Genomic DNA, 22899 nt, shown 5'->3' on the forward strand with positions numbered 1-22899 from the left:
ATCACTAACACTGCACGTCTCAGTTTCCTGTAATGACACTGAAGAGAAGTGTCAGGAGACAGGAGGTGCCCGAAGTCCCCCGAGGAAGGTGTGAGCCACCTGCGCCACCAGAGGCGGGATCTTGACCTTGCGGGGTGGGGTGGGCTGGGCAAGGCAACGTGCCGTGGAGGATGGCCTGGGGGGAGGAGACCTCGTTAGGGCCCTACTGCTTTTGAGTGTGAACTGTCCCCAGGAGAGGGCACAGGCACACGAGTAGCGTGTACTTAGCACTGTGAGTTCACACTCACACACCACAGCAGGCGGGTTTCTAGGAATGGCCCCGAGATCCCGCAGCCTGGGCCCTGGACCGTGCCGGCACTGAGAGCCGTGGCTGCTTTGCTATGCGGCCCAGCTGACGGCAGGTAGGAGGTTACCCAGGTGGGCTGGATCTAATCGCGCGAGCCCTGAGAGCAGGGCGCTTTCTCTGGCTGCTGGCAGAGAGAGGAGCCGGAGGAACCCAAAGCCCAGGAAGGAATCCACGCGATGGGTCTGTAAGAGGACTTTCAGCTCCAGATGCGAACGCGCCAGCCGACGCTGGGATTGCTGCCTCCCAAGGCCGAGCGGAGCACCCGCGGCCGTCCCGGGCTGCTGGCCTGCAGAACCCCAAGGTAACGCATGCTGGCTGCGTTAAGCCATTACATTTGTGGTGGTCTGTTATAGCGACAACGGGAAACGAATCGCACGGCCCTGGCTGCGACCTAACAGATGCCTTTGCTCCCGACCTCACCTACTCCCGCACAGTCACACTCGAGGGCACGGACAATGTTTGCCCGGCGCTCCGTGGCGGGTAATGCAACAATTGTGTTACTGTATTTAGCGCTACACCGGCTAATACTTAGTAGCGTTTACTATATGCCAGGTATTACACTAAGCGCTTTAGGTCACGGGACTCATTTCATCCTTAGAACAAGCCCAAGATGTGTAGACGGTGAATCTGTACTGAGGTCCAGAAAGACTAAGTGACTACCCCACCTTGAGGTTCGCAGACTGTGCCTCCATGCATTACACCACCGAGCCTTTGCTAACACACACCTGTCTCTCTGAGATGTAAGGCTGTGGCTTTCACAGGGGAAGAAATCGCTTATGCCTCCAGTGGCCTCTAGGGGCAGAGTAATCAGGGCCTGACTCCTTCGGCCGAGTATTTCATGTCTGGCGCGGAGCTTACCTGGTGGCGAGGTGCTCCAGCTTGAAGATGTGCACTGTCTCAGTGTTGCTGGAGGCACAGAGGAACTGCGAGTCCATACTGAAGACGAGGGAGCTGATGGTCACGTACCTAGAAAACAGAGCAGCGTGTGGACCAGTGAGCCAGGGGGTTACTGCCTGACAGTTCAGAAATCAGCTTTGTAAGAGAACTACATGTACCCTGAGTCTAGGTATTCTAAGAATCTCTTTGACATCATGTCATTCCTTAGGAATTAATGTTGAAAGGCTGGTTAAGGGTCGTGGTCTCAGGCGAGAAGAAACAGGCAGTTGTGCCTTCCTGTCATCGTGGAGGTTCTCCAGCTGCTTTCCAGCTGCAAACCCCTACAGCCAACAGGCTCCCAGACCATCACACTTCCTTGTTTCCACAGAATGGAGTCAGGAATTACTTGTGGATTGTGACTCTCTTGCTTTCTCATTTCTCCTTTGCTGGCCACCCATCCCACATCAAAAAAAGACTCTCGTGGCTAAACTCTGTTAAAATGGCATCTTTGCTCTCAGGTGTACTAAGCAGTAATCGGGCCTCTGGGTCAGTTACCTGAGAAAGTATAGTTCTACCCACTCTGGGGCAGAGAGGAGGGGATAGAGCTGCCCACCCCCGGCCTCTCCCTAGATGACTGCCAGCCGTCCACTGTAGAACCTCGGTGGGTACGTTAAAGTGGGTTTTACAGTGAACACACACCTTTTCATTCCTCTCCGAAACTCATAGAGTTTTTGCCCATCAGGTACAGAGAACACCCGGATGACCGTGCCCTGGAAAAGAAAGCAGGAGAACATTTCATACCATTCATGGCTTCACACAGACATGTCCCTTTAGAGAAGAGCTTGTTTTATTGGTTGTGAACATCTGTCCCCAAAGAGGAAGCACAAAGTGTTGGGCAGGGAGGCCTATTTGTTTGTGTATGTGCCGGATAAGCAATTCTCGGACCGTCTCTGTCTCCCCTTTCCCTCCCTCCCTAGCCCAATGCTCGGTGTGTGTTCGCTCAGATGGCTCTGGCTTCCTGGAATAGTCAGTCTCTGACGGTCCAAACGGACCTGTTTTTTATGGCATTTGAACTTGATCACATTCCCTGATTATTCTAGTCAGGGGAGATCAAGCTGTCCTGCTAAAGAGCAAAGCATTTTGTTTATATTACATTAATGAACGGCAGCATCTATCTGTATCTACAACAATCGGCACACACATTTCTCAGTAAGACGGTGAATTTCCGTGCAGAGTGTCTTGCGTCTTGCATAGCACAGGCCTCTGGTCTGTTGAATAGATGCATCATCATATCACACCACACAAAAATTGTCTTCTGAAATGAATTCTGAGTGGGCCCAGAGACCAGTCAGTCTCACGTCACCAGACGCGTTTCATCAGATTACTAGACGCGTTTCATCAGATTGCCATCCAGCAGACCCGCAGCAGGAGGAGAGCCTGTGAGGATGCCGAGTGCACTCACTTTTTCAGAAGCGCTCGCCAGTTTGGAGCCCGCTGCGTTGAAGGTGATGGCGGCCAGCGTCCCCTCATGGGCAGCAATAGTGCAGACTGTTTTCTGTTGGCGAAAAGGAAAAACGGATATTGATTCCGGGAAAGAGGAAAGGTGGATTTCCCTCCCGCTCCTTCCTCTTTCCTTCTCAAACACTCTCCCTCATTTGCCGGTCGCCTGTCTCTCTCTTTCCATCAGGCCTTTTACATACAAGGTGTACACCATTTTCCTGTGTATCCAGATTATGCTTCAAGGGCCGCTCCGTTTCCTGCCCCCAGGGAGATGGACAATCAGCTGTGCCCGGTGCGTAGTCTAGGGCCCTTCCCTGCATTCGTCGTTAGGGGGCTGCCCACAGCAACCCTGCCCCGCGCTGTGAAGCTTGGAGAACAGAGGACAGGAAGTGTGCACGAGCTGTACACTGTCACCAGCCAGGCCAGGCTGCAGTACAACACCTTCAAGCTGACAGCGGGCCACCAGCTGGTATGTGGTTTCCATGATACTGCAGATGTCTGCCGTGGCCTGGCACACTGCCTCCTGGCTGTGTTGACTGATGGCTTGAGGGCAAATATCATTCCCTTCTCCTCCACACCCAACCGCTGTGGCCAGAACAAACTCCCCAGTGTTGCTTCCACCTCTGAACCTCAGCCCACTGCCACAGAGCCTCCCTACCACCTGCCACTGACTGCGGGCGGAGCCAAGCAGGTGGGCTGGGCCAGCCCGCTCACTGTCGGCTTACCAGGGAGTGTCCATCGTAAAGCACAATCTCGCCTGCAGTCAGGCTTCCGGGATAGGCCACGTAAGAATTGGAATGGTTGATTGAGAGGGCACACAGACCTGGCAGAGAACAAACGGCAGATGAAAAGCCAGCGTCCGGAGAGAACGCACCTGGAAGGGGCCCCTGAAAACAGTGCGCCTACACCGCCACCTACTGGTGAGGGGAGGAACGGCGCTGCAGACATTGACTTTAATTGGATGTTTCTAACCTAATCGATTAAGTATATTTACAGGGGGAAGATCTCCTGAGGACACGGGCCATGTCCTCTCCCCAGCTAAGCAATCAGGATGTAGAATATTCAAATGCCCGTCTTCACATTTTACCCCAGAGCTCCGAAACCATATAGACTTTTCCAATTCCATTACCCTCTAGGCCTGCAAGAGAACTGACTCTAACTGACTTGGGACTTCCTACTGTGAAGGGAGAATGTGCCTGCCTCCCTGCAGGTGATCAAATACAGCCGGCCAGTCATTTCACGCTGGAGAACTGGAGGCGGCGAGGGAAAGGACCTGTTTAGAAATCACTCATTTAGGGGCCAAACATCCTGCCCTGATAAGGGAAAGGACGCCTCCGGAGATGGAAGTTTACTTGAGGACTGCGGTTAGAACCATGTGTCTACCACTGAGACACACTAAAAAAAGGGCATTCGGGACCCAGGGCATTTGGACAAGGTTCTGGAGGAGTGAACAGCCAATCAAACCATCGAACCAACATAAGCCATTTTTATTTACAAGGGGGATTAAGAATGTGTGTCTGTGTGTGTGTGTGGGCGGGGGGGGTCCTAATAGCACTTTTTAATTTTAAATAATTTTTTATTTTTTAATTACAGTTGACTCCAATAGCATGTAAGTGAAGGATTTTCATAACAGTGGTTTAGATTATTAATAACCTAATAATTCAATCATTAATTATCTAATTAGGTACCGACAATAGAAGTGAATTCAAGGAATTACCAGAACTGAAAGCATTACCAGAATAGGAACTCTGAGATTAGGCAAGAGAGATATCTTTTTTTTAAATCCTCACCCAAAGACATTTTCCATTGCTTTTCCTGGGGAGGGGGGAGAGAAACATCGACCAGGGCCAGGGACAGAGCACTGAGGTACGTGCCCTTGACCGGGAATCTAAACCAGGACCCTTCAGTCTTTGGGGCAATGCTCTAACCACTGAGCCAAACTGGCTAGAGCAAGAGAGACATCTTTTCAAATAAAAAAGGTAACTGACATCTTTGATACAGGTTAGTATGTTAAATGGGTTCCTTATAAAAATATAAGAAAAACTTTAGATCAGGCTCAAATGTACCCTACCTAATCTGCTGGGGGGAAGAACGGAGGAAAAAAATCCAACATTGAGAATTGGAACCAAGGTCCCACCTCCTGCTCTGGCTTTGCCAACAACACAGCCATGGCTGTGCTCATATCACCTGCCACACAGAACTATGGGGAGAATTTGACTGAGCCTGGCGCCCTTACCCGCATGCTCTGGCTCCCTGCACCCCCTTGCCTGTACAAGGTCACTCTTGGCCCTGGCCTCACAAGAAACCATTCAGACCTTCCCGGTTTTGTTCTGGGAACCCCAATTCCCCATCTCCTCTGGGTTCTTTGCAACCCAAATGCAATTTCAAAGACAGCTTGCCCAGCAGAAGAAACTCTGGTCTTGTGAAACGGGGGAGGGAAGATGACCAGGACACCGGGGTGGCTTGCATGCGGGTGCCCACATGGGTGGTTAGTGGAAAGAAGGTAAAGATCGAACGTGGCAACCGTAGGACTTGAGTGCCAAATCCAAGAGTTAAGATCTTATAAATGCGGCTGGTAAGTCCTGAAGGTTTCTGAGTGCATATGTTTAAAAAAAGCAGTTAATCAAAACCACAACCAGATACCACTTTGCACCCACTAGGACGGCTATTATCAAAAGGACGGCTGTTATCAAAAGGATGGATAATTGGAGCCCTCGCACACTGCTGCTAGGAAAGTCACGTGGCCAGTTCCTTGGGAGACAGCCTGGCAGGTCCTCAGAAGGCTAAACACAGAGTCATTCATCATATAACCAAAAATTCCACTCTGGGGTATATACCCAAGAGAAATTAAAACACAGAGCCACACAAAATCTTGTATATAAATGTTCACAGCAACACTATTCGTAATAGTCAAAAAGTAGAAACAATCCAAGTGGCTATCAACTGATGACTGGAGAAATAAAATGTGTTATATCCTGACGATGGAATATTATTAGATAATAAAGAGAAATGAAGTACTGATATATATATAATACAACATAATATGGATGAACATTGAAAATATAATGCTAAGTGAAAGAAGCCTGTCACAAAAGACCACATATTGTATAATTCCACCAATATGAAATGTCCAGAAGAGATAAAGCTAGAGAGACAGAAAGTACATTAGGGTTGCCTAGGCCTGGAGATACAGGAGGTGATGGCAAAGAGGAATGGTTGGTTTTTTTTTTGGGGGGGGGGGGAGGAAAAATGCTCTAAAATTAATTGTTGTGGTCACACAATTTTTTGAATATACTGAAAGCTGTTGAATTGTGTACTTTAAATGGATGAATCATATGGCATGTCAATGATATCTCAGTAAAGCGGTTTTAAGAATATCTATCTGGCAGAGACAAGCTGAGGACATGAGTTCAAGGCCCAGGTCTGCCAACATAATGATTCAATATTTGTATTTATTGCAAAATAATCACAAATAAGTCTAGTTAACATCTGTCAACATACATAGTTACAATCTTTTTCTTGAGAGCAGAACTTTTAAGATCTAATCTCTTAGCGGCTTTCAAATATGCAATACAGTATTAACCGTAGTCCCCATGCTGTACATTACATTCCAGGCCTTATTTATAACTGGGAGTTTGTACCCTTTGACCCCCCTTCACCTGTTTTGCCCCCCCCCCCCCCCACTTCCCTGCTCTGGCAACCACTAATCTGTTCTTTGCATCTGTGAACTCATTTTTTTAAAATTCCACATATGAGAGATCGTATGGTACTTGCGCTGTTTGCCCCCCTCGGACTTATTTCACTTAGCGGCGTGCCTCCCGGCCCATCCATGTTGTCCCAGTGGTAAGATTTCATTCTGTCTCTGGCCGAATATACTTCCTGGTACGTACGCAGCGCATTTTCTTTATTGAGTCATCCATCGCTGGACACTTAGGTTGTTTCCGTATCTTGACTACTGCGGATGCTGCTGCAGTGAGCACGGGGGTGCAGCTATCCCTTCGGGAGGGTGATTGCATTTTCTCTCGGATATATTCCCAGAAGTGGACCGGCTGGATCACAGGGTGCTTCTGTTTTTAGTTTTTTGAGGAACCTCCCTCCTCTTTTTCACAGCGGCCGCGCCAACTTACATTCTCCCCACGGGGCGCAAGGGCTCCCTTTCTCCACGTGCTCAGCAACGCTGGTGACTTCTTGAGGCCGTCTAACAGGTGTGAGGTGCCCTTCAGAGTTTTATGTGAAAATGCAGACACCTCAGAAAGGAAGAAAGGCTTCAAGCTCTTCAGCTAACGTGGAACTTTGTGTCGTGCCTAATAGAGCATGAGATGGCCCTAGATTCTGACAAGGGGGTAAGGGTGATGGCGAGGAAGGGTACCCTCTGACACTAACCGCATGACTGGCAGCTCGCACTCCAGGTTTGCACCTGTGCCGACCCCCCGACTTTAGCCGGGGGGCTCTGCACACTGACCCTCGCAGGCTTAACCAAGGTGCCCAGAAATGCTTCACATGAGCTCCTTCGATCTCCTAGGGTCCAATTCTCAGGCAAACCCAACCAGCTGTGAGAATGTAGCTTTATTTCTTGTGAAGCCCCCAAGGAAAACACGAAGAGTCTGTCTTCTGTTTCTGTCACAGGTGCCACGCAAAGCCTTTTAAGGACAGAAATGAGCTTTTCCTCTGACATTATTTTATAACACAGAAGTGATCATGTAAACAATCTGCAGAGCCCAGAGAGTAGGAAGAAAGAAGAAAAGAAAATCGTCCATCATTCTAAACCCCAGAGGCTTTTCACGGTGCTCAGTGTTCGAGCACATTTCCTTCCACCGGCGTTAGGTTTTGACGTGGCTTTTGCACTCGTGGGACCCTTGCCACACATGTTCGTAAGTCGCCGTCAGCTATAATTTCACTGAGACAGTCTGGCTGCAATCCTCCTACGGCTGGAAAAGAAGGGCCTGCTATCTGTTCAAGGACCGGCGGCGTCACCCGCTGGATTAGAGGCACGTCCTGTGGTTCCAGGTCGTTGTCATCTTGGTAGTCAGAGTGTGACATGTCAAACCTCAAGCAAGTTAACGGAGACTGATGACATGCAGTTCCCTCTGGGCTGATTCACGGCTCAGGATATGCCTTCCAGTTTTCAGAAACAGAAAGGAGTCTCTGTGCGTCGGCAAATGAGCGCCATCTCCCCCCCCCCTCGCATCGCCATTTCCAGAGAGGGATCACTGGACAGTAAGCCACGACTCTGTTCTGCCACACACACTGTGTGCGGCGTAGGCTGCCCCTCGACGCTCCGCAGAAGGCCGCGGGATCCGCGCACAGCCGAGTCCTGCAGCGGGCAGACCCCGCCCGGACGTTTCTACCCTCCACCGCTCCGCGCGCAGACTGCTGTGCTGGCAGGAAATGAGCCCTGAGCCCCGTCGGGCCCAGCTCTGCGGGGGAACAGCCTGCGATCCTCCACAGGACGCAAAGGCAGACAGAGGAAGGAAATTCACAGCCACGTCGGACACTGAGCGCAGAGCAGCGGGAGAGGCTGCTCGGGGCACTGATTCACGGCTCACGTGGGCAGCACACATCCCGAGTCTGTGAGCTCGAGCCAGTTAGACAGGGGACTGTGTCTCCCTTGTGGACTCATTAAGGGTTTATAAAAATCAGAGCCATCGTTGTTGCTGTTCAGAAAGTCTGTTAGAGAATGAGAGTAAAGGAGACCGACCGCCGGCCTCAGGATTTTATGTTCGTGGCTCTGACAGTTCAGTCAGATGAGGGTTCGTGCGTGAGGAGCCGGTCACGTCCCTGCAGGGCCAGGCTGCCCTCCAGGCTGGCGCTGGGCTAGGGGGTGAGCCTAGCAGGCCGCCTGCACGCGCGGAACACGCAGCCCGGGCTCTCACTCCCTGCCCTCGGGTAATCCCCCCGTAATTCTGGGGGGGTGATAATCATCATCTCCGGTTTACTGAAGTAGAAAGGGAGCTCAGTGGTTGTTGAGAGGGTAATTATAAATTTCAGGACTTGAAAAACTCCTGGACATTCTCTCCGAAGGATGGCCAAGGTGTAGTAAGACGCACTGTGGTCGTTCAGCCTGACCCTGGCCTTTCAGAAGGAAATGCTAAATCCATCCCCGAATCCACTCGCAATGCTTCTCCGAGACAGAGAAAACACCTACCGCTGTTTCTAAGTTTTCTTGAGATAAAATTATTCCCTTTGCAAATAATACACATTCTTTCCAAATAGCCTCACACTTTCAAAAACTTCTTTCCTCCCTGTTTAAACTGCAGAAAGTGAGGTAGCCAGTGAGTTTTCTGAGCTAAGAAAAACAGCCATATTTGCTAAAAATGAGGAGTGCATGAGGAGAAACTTGGCTTTTCACAGAAGGTCCAGGCCCGGTCCTGAGGGCAGGCAGCACTGTCCCCTGGCCTGAGCAGCCCGAGTGGGACGGAGGGAGGGAGGGAGGGCAGATTACCGCTGGGTAACCCACAGGTCCCTCTGCCAGGAAGCCCACTGACTGTGCCCAGCTACCCTCTCTCCAAAAAATGGAGAGCCGCTGGCAGCTGAGCTTTCTGCCCACCTGAACGTCCCCTGCCCAGTCCGCTGAGGTCCAGCTCAGGCCCACGCCTTCCGGGGGTGCTGCTCAGATTCTGTCTGCTCGCCTCTCCTGCCCGACCAGAGAGCACATGGTCCTGTCGACTCCCCGCACCCCAGTCGCACCCCGGGTCCCACCTCTACGTGTCCTGCCCCTATACGTCACACGGAGCAGAGGGTCTCAGGGACCAGTGTGGCTAGATTTGGGGTTCTTGGTGTGTGGCTGCCATATCTGTACCTGCTGGTGCCCAGTGTGGCCACACAGTACGTCTTCAGTAGCAGTTCCTCTTCCAGACTAGTTCAACCCCTCATCCCTAAAACACCCAACTTAACCCCACGGCTCCCTCCCTCACCACCCTCCATTCTGTGAAATACGCTTTAAAGTCATCTCACAGGCCTTGACAGTGGCCTCGATGGCCTTGTTCTTTTAAAAATACCGTGTCACGGCTAAACGTTTTAAGCACTGAAGTCAGCAGTAAAGGGCCATCTACATAACCGAGATGCAGAGGAGGGAACGAGGCACAGGAGAGATTTACCGCGTGGCCGGCCGTGCGGGAGCTGGTCGCTTTCCCAAACATTATCTCACTGAGTTCTCGGTCGGTCCTTCGAGATGGGTATTATCATCCCATTCTACAGAAAAGGAAACTAAGGCTCAGGGTCTACGTGACATGGGTTGGTCCATGCAGATCTTGAAAATTCAGTGACAGTCAAAGGACTGGGAAACCACAGGAAACGGAAGCAGCCACTTAATGATACTGAACTGTAATCAATTTACGCCTGTGAACTGAATCATTAGAGACGCAAACTACTCCAGTGTGACGACTCCCCACTCTGCCACCCAACGGAGGACCTCGTCCTCGTGTACGCCTCGCTCAGTGAATTCAGACAATGTCACCACCTGCTATTTCAGTCTAACAAATCCAAGCCACTCCCCTTCTTAGCTGGGAAACGTATCCAACAGCGTTGCACCCTGAGAAGTTTGTGAAATCCAGTGTTCCAGCACATCCCCCAAGTAGACGTGTCTCTGTAACGTAACAGAACATACTCTCGGCGGCTCGGCTCCTGTTTCTCCTAGTCATGTAGACACGCCAAGTCAGAACCTGCTTTTAATTATTACGCCCACTCTGTGCTGAGCAACCACAGGAAATAATTAGGGGCAAACACCTCTCAGCATCAGATGCATGAAGCCTCCTACGCGTCTACCTTAAAAGCCCTGGCACAGTTGCCGAGAGCGGGCCCCAGATGAAAGGAGTTTCTGTCGGGTGGCCGTGAGGGCCACACAGCCTCTTGCAGGATGCACAGCCTGATGTACTTGAACCTGCCACCATTAAAACACAGCTGCGGGGTAAACACCACGAACACTTATAAAGCAAAAACACCGCTTCAGGTTCTCAAGTTGGGTGGGAATAGGGCTTGTGAAAGGGGCACCTGGACGCGAGAGGAGGGGTCGCCTGTCTCATCCGGGGAGCTCACCTGTTGGGTTTGCAGGAATATCCAGGATGGTCTTCAGCAGCTTCATGTCTTTAATGTTGTGGATGTAGATGGACTCCTCCAGGCACACCAGCAGCCTCTGCAACCACACAGACGCGTCAGCCTACTGGACCGGTGCCTCGGAAGGGACCGAGCCCATAGAAATCACCCATCTTTCCTTAAGCCCTAACTTGGTCCTGAGTCTAATGGAGGAAAAATGTGAATGATGGATTTGAAGATGTTTATGTATGCACACGTGCACACACACACGTGTGCGCGCACACATACTAGCCACCTGAATGGAAACATAAAATACAAGACCTTTAGAAATTTCGCCTAGAAATTGAGATTTTTTGGGGGGGGGGGGGGGCGGTTAGTTTTCCTTCTCCTTAGAATGGCAATTTCTGAACCCTTCCTGATCAGGATCCCTCCCTTTGCTGTTTAGGGCAATTTTGGGCAAGCTTTTGGGTTCCTATTTCCATCAGATAGGCTTCCCTTTTTAAATCGAATTTATTGGGATGACACTGGTTAATACGTAATTATACAGGTTTCAGGTGTATGATTCTATAACACATCACCTGTATATTGCATTGTGTGTTCACCACCCCAAGTGAAGTCTCCTTCCTTCACCATTTATCCCCCTGTACCCTCCTCTACCTCCCCACCCACCTTTCCCTCTGGTAACCAACACACTGTTGTCTGTGTCTATGAGCTGGTGGTTGTTTTTTCTTAATCCCTCCACCTTTTTCACCCAGCTCCGCAACCCTCCTCCCCTCTGACAGCTGTCAGCCTGCTATCTATGAGTCTGTCTCTGTTTTGCTTGTTAGTTTATTTTGTTCATTCAATCCCACATGTAAGTGAAAGCCTATGGTACTTGTCTTTCTCTGACTGGCTTATTTCATTTAGCATAGTGCTTTCCAGGTCCATTCATGCTGTCGCAAAGGGTAAGACTGCCTTCATTTTTTATAGCCAAGTAGTATTTCATGGTGTAAATGTGCCACAGCCTTTCTATCCACTCATTTACCAATGGACACTTGGGCTGCTTCCAAATCTTGGCTATTGTAAATAATGCTGCAATGAACACAGGGGTGGCATAAGTTCTTTCCAATCAGTGTTTCTGGTTTCTTCGGACATATTCCCAGAAGTGGAATTGCTGGGTCATAAGGCAGCTCCATTTTTAATCTTTTGAGGAAACTCCATACTGCCTTCCACAGTGGCTGCACCAGTCTGCATCCCCACCAGCAGTGCACGAGGGCTCCCTTTTCCCCACACCCTCCCCAGCACTTGTGTGCTGATTTATTGATGGCAGCCATTCTGGCAGGTGTTGTGTTTTTAATTTGCATCTCTCTGATGATGAGCGACGCTGCACATCTTTTCATATGTCTCTTGGCCATCTGTAGGTCCTCTTTGGAGAAGTGTCTATTCAGGTCCTTTGCCCATTTTTTAATTGGATTGTTTGTTTTTATGCCAGTACCATGCTGTTTTGATTACCATGGCCTTGTAGTATAGATTTATACCAGGTAGCATGATTCTTCCAACTCTGTTCTTCTTTCTCAAGACTGCTGTGGCTATTTGGGATCTTTTGTGGTTCCATATGAATTTTTGGAATAGTTGTTCTAGTTCTGTGAAATATGCCACTGGTATCTTGAAAGGGATTGCGCTGAATCTATAGATTGCTTTGGGTAGTATGGACATTTTAATGATGTTAATTCTTCTATCTATGAACAAGGTATATGCTTCCACTTATTTATATATCCTTCAATCTTTTTTCTTCAGTGTCTTATACTTTTCCAAGTACAGGTCTTTTACATCCTTGGTTAAGTTTATTCAGTTATTTTATTTTTTGATGCAATTATAAATGGGATTTTCTTAGTTTCCCTTTTTGATAGTTCACTATTGGTATATAAGAACTCAACTGATTTCTGGCTTTATTTTGTATCCTGCTACTTTACTGAATTCAGTGATCAGTTCTAGTAGTTTTTTGGTGGAGTCTTTAGGCTTTTCTATATTCAGTATCATGCCATCTGCAAATGATGATAGTTTTACTTCCTCCTTTCCAGTGTGGATGCCTTTTATTTTTGCTTGTCTGATTGCTGTGGCTGGGATTCCCAGTACTATGTCAAATAACAGTAGTGAAAGCAGACATTCCTGTCTCATTCCCCATCTTAGGGGAAACACTTGTAGTTTTTGCTCATTGAGTATAATGTTGGCTGTGAGTTTGTAATGTATGGAGATAGGCTCCCTTTTAATGTTCGTGACAAATCTCCCTCCTAGAGGTGGGTTTCTTTGCTCCCCCTGGGTCACCCAATCTTCTGATTTACCCCTCTCCAATGAATGGTCAGATTTTAACTTCACTGAATTCTTCTGCAGACCTACCTTTGTGCACTATCTCCAGCTCTAGTAGAGGGAACGGATAAGTCCTTCAGCCCTCATGGAACACCCCTCCCCCTCCCATGCTTGGCTCCGCTCCCTGGGGGGGGCCCCTCCCCAGTGCTGTGAGACCCTTCTCTTCTCTTCCACTTCAAGTCCAGCCTTTCGAGCAGCCGCCTCCTACCCCTGCACACACCTGACTCCCTGCCCTTGAAGCTAGTGGTTCTCAGACTTGGATGCAGATCTGAGCACCCAAGGGGCAAGGCCAGGGCTCCCCCTGGAGCTTCTGGTTCGGGAGGTTGTTCAACAGGTGCCCTGGGGGATTCTGACGCACACCTGTGCTTGAGAACCACTGTTCTCGGGCCAGACCCTTTCATCCCAGGGAACAAAACTTGGAAAGGAAGGTACCTAAAACACTACAAAAGAGCAACAGGAAAAGACTGCCTTACTGTTTTCCCAGAAGACTCCTTGAAGCTCAGAAAAGTGGAGACCGACACTTTAAGCAGAAAAATAAAATGTCAACATCTTAACGTTAATGAAGGCTCTGTGGTCACAGGTCTGAGGCTGGGTGCTGAGAGGCAACAAGATTCTAACAGGGTCTCAACACTGATGACAGATCAGTGTTTCTCCACAGAGCACATATTCTCTGACTGCCCTCGTCCTTCTGTCTTTTGCCAGCACACTTACTATGGTTTGGACTGCATTACTCTATGCTTGTTCATGTTCTTAGGTTTCTGATAGTCTTTTGTATTTCCTCCCAGTCCCACATCCAATTCCCAGCACACTGGGTCCTCCACACATGAGTCCTGCAGGAATGGCACCCACTGCTAGCTTGTCTTCCCACCAGCTCTGACAGCACCATCTGCCCTGCGGCCCACTTGGCCGGATTTCAGGTTGCCCCCTGTTGGCTGCAGACAAGAGTTATGTGGGAGAACAGAAAGGAAACATTGGAGGGAAAGGAGGTACTTTGTCTCCAGTTCCTGTGACAATCTGGGTATGGGCCTGGGAACATGCTTCCTTTAACAATCAGTTTTCAGCCTCAGCTCATTCCCTGTCTCTTTGGCTTACATTGACTTTTCTAGGTTTTACAATTTAATAATTCCCTTCATCTGCACTCAGCAGCACAGACCTAGACTCAGCTTCAGAAGCTGAATGCAGATGCTGCATCTGTTGTAGGGTCCTCATCCCCAGCCAGAGGCTGAGAACAGGTGGCCAGAGAGCCGTAAAGCTTGAATATCGAAATGCATCCAGTTTACTGCCTTTATTCCCTTAAACACATCTTCTCAATCAAGGACCAGGGCAATCACATCAACTGAAAGTGGAAAATGTCACAATTACTAAATATTCTTCCTTTCTATGTATTTGAGGGACCCCTCCCCCACCTGGCAGGGAGGGGCTGCAGGAGTTGCCTAAACCTCAAGTTGTTAAGTCCCAAACCTGAACGTTTTAAGGGAAGCAAACCCCAAAAGCTTTCGAGACCTGTTCCAAGTCACCTTTTTAGGTGCAGAAACGTTAGAGACACCTGTTCCATCTGGGCTCAGATGAGCTTGGCCATTAATAGCCGAGTACAGTGGTGCCTCGGTTTTCTAAGGTCTCCGATGATGAGCATTTTGGGTTACAAATGCCATAAACCTGGCAGGAAATGCTTTGGTTTTCTAACAGGCCTCGGAAATCGAACATGCTCTGCGGCTTCCACTGAGGGCAAGATCCTGAGGCCTAGTTGTTGGCTGTCAATCCCTCAGTTTTCCAATGTTTCAGAGCTCGAAGGGTCTTCGGGAACGGAGTACATTCAAAAACCGAGGTACCATTGTAGTTGCAGGTGCATTAATGTCCTTTGGCAGGTGGGGGAGAAGAGCCTTAAAGTTAATGAGTATTATGTTGAGGGGAGTGACATCTAAAGGTTAACAGACCCGGATGCCTGGCTAACCCTCCCTTGTCCCACTTGTTAATGAAAGTATCGGAGAGCAAGTGGGAGAGAAGTTACACAGATACGTGCCATAGATACGATTCGAGGGTTCTGGTCTTTACAGGACATTTGCCTAAACAATCATAAAAAGACAATCGGCTACTGAACAAGGATAGTTAATGTTCCCATACAGGCTACTACTCTAGGCAAAGAAAAAAAAATAGTTCTGCGAGAAAATTTAAGGCGCTCCCAGGAGATTTCAGAGAGAGCACTTGAGCCAAGCACAGGGCTTAAAGCCTTCAAGTTGAAAACTCTCAAAGTGCCTTTTCCTTCCCTTGCTAAGAACCCGGGTTTATTTTCTTCTTTACTCTGGCTCCTCTTTGCTTATAAAAATCCCAGTATCTTATTTCTCAGGCTTAAGTGGAGTCAATCAAAATAGCTGATCACCTCAAAGAAATAATCTCTTCCTTACCATAGGCTTAAGAAAGCACTTCGTCTCATCTGTTTAAAAAATTAATCAGTACTTCATAGTTTGGGTACAAAGACGGAAGAAAACACTGTCCTCGGCAAATGCCACGACCTCCACCCTCCTAATAGACAGAGCTGCATGGTCATACAGAGAATGCATGTTTGTTTTGTAGGCAGTCAGGAAACAGATATTTATGGAACACGTTTCTACCAGGCACTATCTTTTCTACCAGGTCTTACAATAGTGAACAAAACAGATACAGCCCCTGCCCTCCTTCCAGGATTTAAGACCTAATAATTCAAAGGAAACTCTGCTAATACCTCAAACACTTATTTAACAAGAACTGACATTTTTCAAGAGAAGGTGCTGCATATTTGAGATAAGGATAATCCTTCAACAAAGAAAACACTACAAGAAAAATCTTCAAGGGTTAGCTGGATGCAAGAAAAGTGGAAGCCTGAGGCCCTGGCCCACAGGGCAGTTTTACTGACTGGCTTCAGATCCAACCCAGGAGGACCACACTTTATCCTTGGGAGCTTCATTTCGGGAGGCATTCCCACCAATCTGCAACAAATGGCACCATCAGGGACCCAAAGCAGAGAGGCGCTCCTCTGTTGAAAGTGTCCCTGCAGTACCTCAGGGAGAGTTTCAGAGCCTCAGTGGTGCACCCAGCCTGCACCCAGGGGAGGCAGGAGGACCAAGGAGGACCCACCACTGAGACAAGTGCATGGAGTAGACTCTCTTTACAGGAGCCCAATATATCGAGACCTGAGTATGAAAATCCCCTTTAGAATCTGATGCTTGTTCTAGAGACATTCGTCTTGAAGGGTATCTTTTTTTCTTTTCGGTCCCAATGAGCAGAAGCCTTGCAATCCAGAGGGATCCCCCCCACTTACCTGCCGGTTCAGCCTTATGGACAAGATGTTGCTGGAGTAGCTGTAATTACAGATCTCTGTGCCCTTCTTGAAGTGATAGACATTCATCTGCCGCGGCTTTGTGTGACTGACCACCACCACCAGGCTGCTGGAGAAGAGACGCTCCACGATGTAGACGTCCGGGATCTCATCTGGGAGGGAAAGCAGCTGAGGTTACCCAGGCTCCAGCCTCTCCTGAGCTGAGCCAGCCAGCCGGCATCCTCTAGGTCCTGTCAACTGGACACCCTCCATCAGCATGCATTTGCAATGATTCTTCCCCATGGGGAAGCTTTAACTGCTTCCAAATGTAACAGTTCCAAAGCCCTTTCACGTATCTAAAGAAGATGCTAGTGACCACAGAGTCAATTTCCAGAGCTCCCCTCCAGGGCCCTGGGGTGCCCCTGTTTGCTCTATGAAACACAGTGGGGTTTGGCAATCTCAGTCTACCCTTTTCTCACTGAGAGGTTTCAAAGAAGTGACTGCTTTGTCAGGAGCCTCTGCCTTCAGAATTCTTGTCCCTGTTGCTAAGAGGGTGTCTGCCATGGGGGACAGTAATAGAAAAATTTCTGTACTCCTCCCTATCTTGCTGTGTTCCCTGACCTTTCTGGAACCCATTTCCTATTGAAAGCTATCTGGACGTCCGTGTAATGACCAGGGAAGTACTACTGTACTCAGGAAAAAGGTACATCGGTGAGCCTCCTGAGCGCCCAGAGCTGGAGAACTCTCCTTCCCTATGCATGCCTTTCTTGTTCTTGGGCAAGTCCCATAGGAAACACAGGACAGATATAGAGCAAAATACAGGGTGTCTCCCACAAATGTACACACACTTTAACAGCTGATACCTTAATATTGAAAATGAAATGTATTTTAATAAACATTGCCTTTATAATTATCAAAGTGGGTGTATACATTTTGGGGGATACCCTATATTCATGAAAATGGCATAATAAAAAGAACATCTTACAAATGAGTGAGGAGCCCAATATTTTATTTACCAAACCACTTTCTTTCCAGGAAATCCAGAGACTGTATCCTTCGCTATTGTGAGAGCATAAACTATTACTATACGAACCCTGGGAAAATAAGTCACATTTCTAAAGTTGAATTTTTTTGGTAAATATTCACCAACATCTTTAGTATGGACTATCTAAATAAGAGAGTATTGCTTTAGTAAAGCAAAGGACATACTTCCATGACTCAATGAATGCTACCAATATTCTAAAGTGCCTATATAATGGGGGAAAATCCTAACTGATCTTCGGGTATGACAGTTATAACAGCGGATGACTGTGCATATATGTATACGAAAAACTGTCAGCAGTGCGGTTTCTAACAAAGGATTTCTTAATATAAAATGATACCTAAGCTATTGCTACATCTCACTAAATGCTTCATTATGGTTTTATTTAAAACAAGCAGAGACATTGATTTATATTTAAATCTGAAAAATACTGACTTGAGTTTGGTGGTGAATGGAGGGAAATTCAGAAAGCTTAGGAGTAGCATGGATTAAAGTCTAGAGGGAGAATTTGACATCCTTGGGATCTCTCTCTCTCTCTCTCTCTCTCTCTCTCTCTCTCACACACACACACACACACACACACACACACACACACACACACACTTACTGCTTCCATGGACTTGGTCCAGTTGCTCCACAGAACTCAAAGAAAACAGCTTATAACCGGATTTGGTTCCAATTGCTAGGGATCTGTGGGAGAAAATGAGAGCCTGGGAATGACAACAGGTACTGGATCCCAGCCACAGACCTGCCTGAAGACAGACACCCCTTTCCCCTCTCACCTCACAGGGGACAGATAAACATACATGCTCAGGTGCTTCGATATTTGGGGACTTTCTAACTGGTGAGGCACACCTTGTTAGGTGGGCAGGTGTGTTAAGGTCAAAGATAGCTACACACAAAAATGTAAAATGGCTGAGAGACCTGAAACTTCATGGGCTCTGCCATCAAAACGAAAGAAATGAACCTACCAGACACCATGCTTTCCCAGCTGAGCAGAAATAGGAAAAATGGGATGTGTAGGAATATTCACCATAGTCCTACCCCCATCACAATTAGGGGTCTTCTGGTTGTTTGAGAGGTACTTTACCAAGAGGTGAGTCATTTTTACATTCCACAAACCAGCAAACCAAACAAAAACTAAACACTTATCTAGGGCAACAGGGGCTAAAAAAAATGTTGTTGCTTTTTTAAAAAATTTTTCACTTCTCAGCCCATAGATAAAGACAGAGTGTGAAACTCGGTTTCCCTGGCCTCAGGATGAGAGCAAATGAGTCCCTTTTGTTCAGCAGCCGGGAATCCCCTTCCAGCTCTCTCCTGCTTTGCCCTCGAGACCTGGGTGATGACGACAGGCAAGATAAACAGTCTAACCCTGAGCACTTCCATCCTGGGAGAATGGAAAGGGACCTTAAAGTCCGAGCTGAAAGGGACCTTAAAGTCGTCCTCCATGGACCTAAAACTTAGTCCAACTTCCTCATTTAAAACAAATATATGCAAAGGTGAGATTTGCTCTTCACAGAGAAGCACATACTAAAATAAGCAGCTGACTGATACAAGCCCGATGGCCACGGCTCTTGTTTCACTCACCTAAAAAAGAGAAGGTCACATGATTTTCTCTGGAATATAATTTTTTCCTACCCAAACATTTGTTCTCCCTTGGGACACAGGGACAGGTGACTACACAGTCAACTCATAATCAGCCAGGTAGCCTCTTCTATCCCTTAGCCCTCCAGCCTGCCCCAAGGCTAGCTGGTGTGTTAGATGTTCTTAAGAGTAGCAGTGGGTTTGGCATCTTTAGCTACAGCCTTAATGATGACAGACAGCTACTGGCGAGGTGAGCCAGCAGCATCTTAAACCTTCCAAATAGGCCCTGTAGTGTTTACTGTTTTTAATTTTTTTCTCATAAGCTTTTCCACATAAATACAGACACATGCAATTGTAAACAGGTTTCTAAAGCTTGCAAGTAACAACAACAAAAAAATGTAACTAGAGTCTTAAAATATTAACCAATAGATCTAGCAATTTAAAATAATTTTTAAACATATGCCCTGCTCTTGGAACAGAATAATTTTATATATGAGAAAATGACAGTGTGGTTGGTCAGTGTTATGTTTTCAGTGATTAATCACTGGCTACAAAAGTCTCTGAATCAAAGAATGTAGACTAAAACCTTATTTTATCCATAAGGCCTTTTTGTAGGAAAAAAAAAAAAAATTCTCATCACCTCACAGGCATAGGGTTTGAGGTAAATATGTATCATCAAATGAAAAAATGTACCCAAAGTGTCCAGCACAGAGCCAAGCAGGAAGTGTGAGTGAAGGAGACCCATAAAGATAAGCCATCTTCACCCCCCTTCTCCAGAAATACTAGCTCTCAGGCTCAGACTCGGCTTAGAGAAAAAGACACACTGATACTCCTAAGTGTACCCAGTAAGGGGCTTGAGTTATTTAAAATTCAGTGTCATACCCTCTGTGGCTCAAAACAACTGACCGTGACAAAAACTTTTATTTATAGGTGACAACAGAGCTGCCCAGCAGAGCCTTTATCCAAGAAAACAGAACTAACAGTAGGGACTAAGGAAATTAACTTGCCAAGCACCCGACAGTTTTGAAAATAACATTCGTGTCCGGTTGCCGTGAAAGCCTGGACTTAAGTAGAATAAAGATTAACATTAATATAACCTAGCCCTGGCTGGTGTGGCTCAGTTGGCTGAGCACCCTCCCAGCACCAAGAGGTTGAGAGGTCACGGGTTCCATTCCAGGTCAGGGCACGGGCCAGGGTGGCAGGCTCCATCCCCAGTAGGGGGCGTGCAGGAGGCAGCTGATGGATGTTTCTCTCCTCAATGCTTCTCTCTCTCCTCAATGTTTCTCTCTCCCTCTCATTTCCTCTAAAATCAATAAAAAATATTTAAAAAATAATCTAATAAACAATGCTATAAAGCAGGAATTAGACCATTTGCTAATAAGCAAACTAACTCCCCCCCTTAACCTGTGTTCATTTCGGAAAGGAAACACCCAGGCATTTCAACAGCCATCCCCTCTTGCAAAATTTTTCTTACAAAACATCAGAAATTTAATCTAGACTGTCATTTTTGTAAATTGTGAGTCTTAACCGCGAGTGAATCCTAAAAACAATTCAGGGAGTCACAAATGGCTTTTAAAAAGGAAATAGAAAACAGCAGAGGGTATCGCCCATAATAAGGGTAAACACCATTATGTGACTCATTTTTTAAAAAAATTTTTTTCAGTGATATTACTTGTATATGGGTACTGGGGATGTTGTAATATACATTTCTTATTGCGGGTTGTGGTCAAGACAAGCTTCAAAGTCACACGTCTAACCAAGCTGTCCGGCCACCAGATCACCAGACTACACATACAGTGTTTTGAACAAAAGGCATACTGTTGTTTGGCATTGGGTTTTTTTTTTTAAAAGAAGAAAAACAAAGGGAATGGAAGCCAGGGTTGCTTATGGTACATGATGGCCTTAATTACACCACTGAATGTTCAATATTAGCATAGCCCAGTCGCAGGCCAAAAGCACAAGCCTGAAGCCGACTCCAAACCAGAACACAACAGAAACTGGTACAGCAGGAAGTGGGAGCCCAGGGAGAGGTCGTCCCCGCGCGATGCGCTGGGGGCGCATGCCAAGGACGTTATCCCATATGGTCCCGGGCCGGCGTCTAGCAAAGCCACGGAACGAGGGGAAGGGAAAATAAACACACAAAACACAAAACAAAAAACCCCTCATGCTTCCAAGGGACCGAATCCTCCAGATGCCTTAAACACAGGTCGGTAAATCCCAGCTCTCTGGCCAAGGTCCAAACGTGAACATCAAGGTGAAACATTCAAAATCCACTCGACAAAGCAACAGGGTGGAGCTCCTGCTCCGCGGGGAAAGCCGCCCGGGGCCGGGCCGGGGCTCGCGGGCTCGGCCTGCGCGACTCGGCCGGGCCGAGGGGGCTGCGTGGGCTCGGCGAGGGGACCGGCCAGGCTCCCGCCGGGCGCGGCGGGCGGAGCGGCTGCCCCGCGCCCGCGGGGCCGGGGCCGGGGCCGGGGCCGGGGCCGGGGCCGGGCCGGGCGCGCGGCGGGGATAGGCTGCCGCTCCGCCCGAGGCCCTGCCCAGATGCCACGTTGAGATGCTCAAGGACAAATGGGAAAGTTTTTCCTGGACGCCCATCTTCCCGGGCCGCTGCTACCGCCGCCGGGGGTCAACTCGCAGCTGCCCCTCCCCTTTCCTCCCCTCCCCTCTCCTTTGTTTTGGTCTCGGCCCCTTCTTTTCCCCAGACCCCCCGCTGCGGTGCCCACCGCACCCCCATTCCCGAGCTTTCCCCAGCCCTACTCCGCCGGCCGACGCCCCCCTTCGCCCGCGGCCGGCCCCTCGGGGCTCGCGGCCCGAGCGCGGGTAGGGGGCGCCCGAGCCCCTGCTGGGGGAGGGGCGCGGGCGGAGGCGGCCGCCTAGACGCGAGCCGGTGGCGGGCAGCCGCCGACCCTCCCGCCGGCGGCCTCTCGGGGCGCAGGCCCGCGCCTCTCTCGCTCCAAGTTGCGGACAGGACAACACCCCTGGTCGCGACTTTCCGTCCCCCGCTTCCCGGCCAGGCGGGCTCCGCGGCTTACGTGCAGTCCTGGTTGAAAGAGAAGCAGCTGAGCGCCGCTTCGACCCCGCCCGGGGGGCCGTCCGCGGCCTCGGCCTCCATGGGGGGCTCGACCCGGGGAAGCCGCAAACGCCGACCCGGCGACAGCCACCTCAGCAGCCCGCTGGCGCCGGCTCCGCGGGCCGGGTCGCCAGCCCCTCTCCGCCCCAGCCCCGCCCCGTTCCCGCTTCGCCCCGCCCCTCCTGGCCTCGCCCCGCCTCTCCTGCCAGTCAGGCGGAACCGAGCCACTGAGAGGACGGGGTCCTAACCTTCAGCCGCTATTGGTTACGAGGCCATGCTGCGGGGCATCCTTGACCAATTGGCGACGGCTGTGGGCGGGCCCGCCTTGCTAGAGGCCCGCCCCCGATTCCGGGACGCGGCTCGCCATTGGGCGAAGGCGTGTGATGCACAGGCTGCAGGCCACGTGGTGGTGTTTTCATTGCCAGCGCCGCCCGTCGGCCCGGAGAAAGGAAGAACCGGTGCAGCTGCGGCCGGACCTGCTGGCTCCTGTCCCGCATCTGCGTGGCGGCGGCCGCAGAAGGGACAGGCGGACGCTCTCTTTCCTACCCAACCCCATTCCCCTGTCACGTGTCACTCTTGGTCTATTAAGTTTACAGGGATTAGTAGAGAGCATTAGACGCCAAAGCCCCACCCTTTTGTAGAGTCTCCAAGCTGCTTTGAGAAACGTTTCTGGAATGAGTGTGCTAAGGCCAGACAGATAAGTTATCTCCCCATTGCACTGCCGTTGAGGATTGCTGCATGCCAAGCACTGTATGCATGTGTATTATCTCATGTTGAATTCTGATAGAACTTTGTGAGGAAAGTATACGTAT

The 22899-nt window shown here is 49.1% G+C and overlaps 1 protein-coding gene across 1 annotated transcript in view; it reads right to left on the bottom strand.

The window, feature by feature from the left end:
* The window catches only part of WIPI1 (WD repeat domain, phosphoinositide interacting 1), a 28919-nt gene extending 6759 nt beyond the window's left edge, over positions 1-22160 (bottom strand). Inside the window, exons 1-8 of the mRNA XM_087826321.1 lie at positions 22050-22160; positions 18041-18123; positions 16395-16564; positions 10757-10853; positions 3448-3545; positions 2685-2777; positions 1922-1992; positions 1205-1312 (exon numbers count right to left, since the gene is read on the bottom strand). Coding sequence (XP_087682447.1) covers positions 1205-1312; positions 1922-1992; positions 2685-2777; positions 3448-3545; positions 10757-10853; positions 16395-16564; positions 18041-18123; positions 22050-22129 — 800 coding nt within the window. The 5' untranslated portion in view covers positions 22130-22160. The remainder of the gene's footprint in view (positions 1-1204; positions 1313-1921; positions 1993-2684; positions 2778-3447; positions 3546-10756; positions 10854-16394; positions 16565-18040; positions 18124-22049) is intronic.
* Positions 22161-22899: the final 739 nt, after the last annotated feature.

Source organism: Miniopterus natalensis, chromosome 17, assembly GCF_054644295.1.
Source record: "Miniopterus natalensis isolate mMinNat1 chromosome 17, mMinNat1.hap1, whole genome shotgun sequence".
NCBI lineage: Eukaryota > Metazoa > Chordata > Mammalia > Chiroptera > Miniopteridae > Miniopterus > Miniopterus natalensis.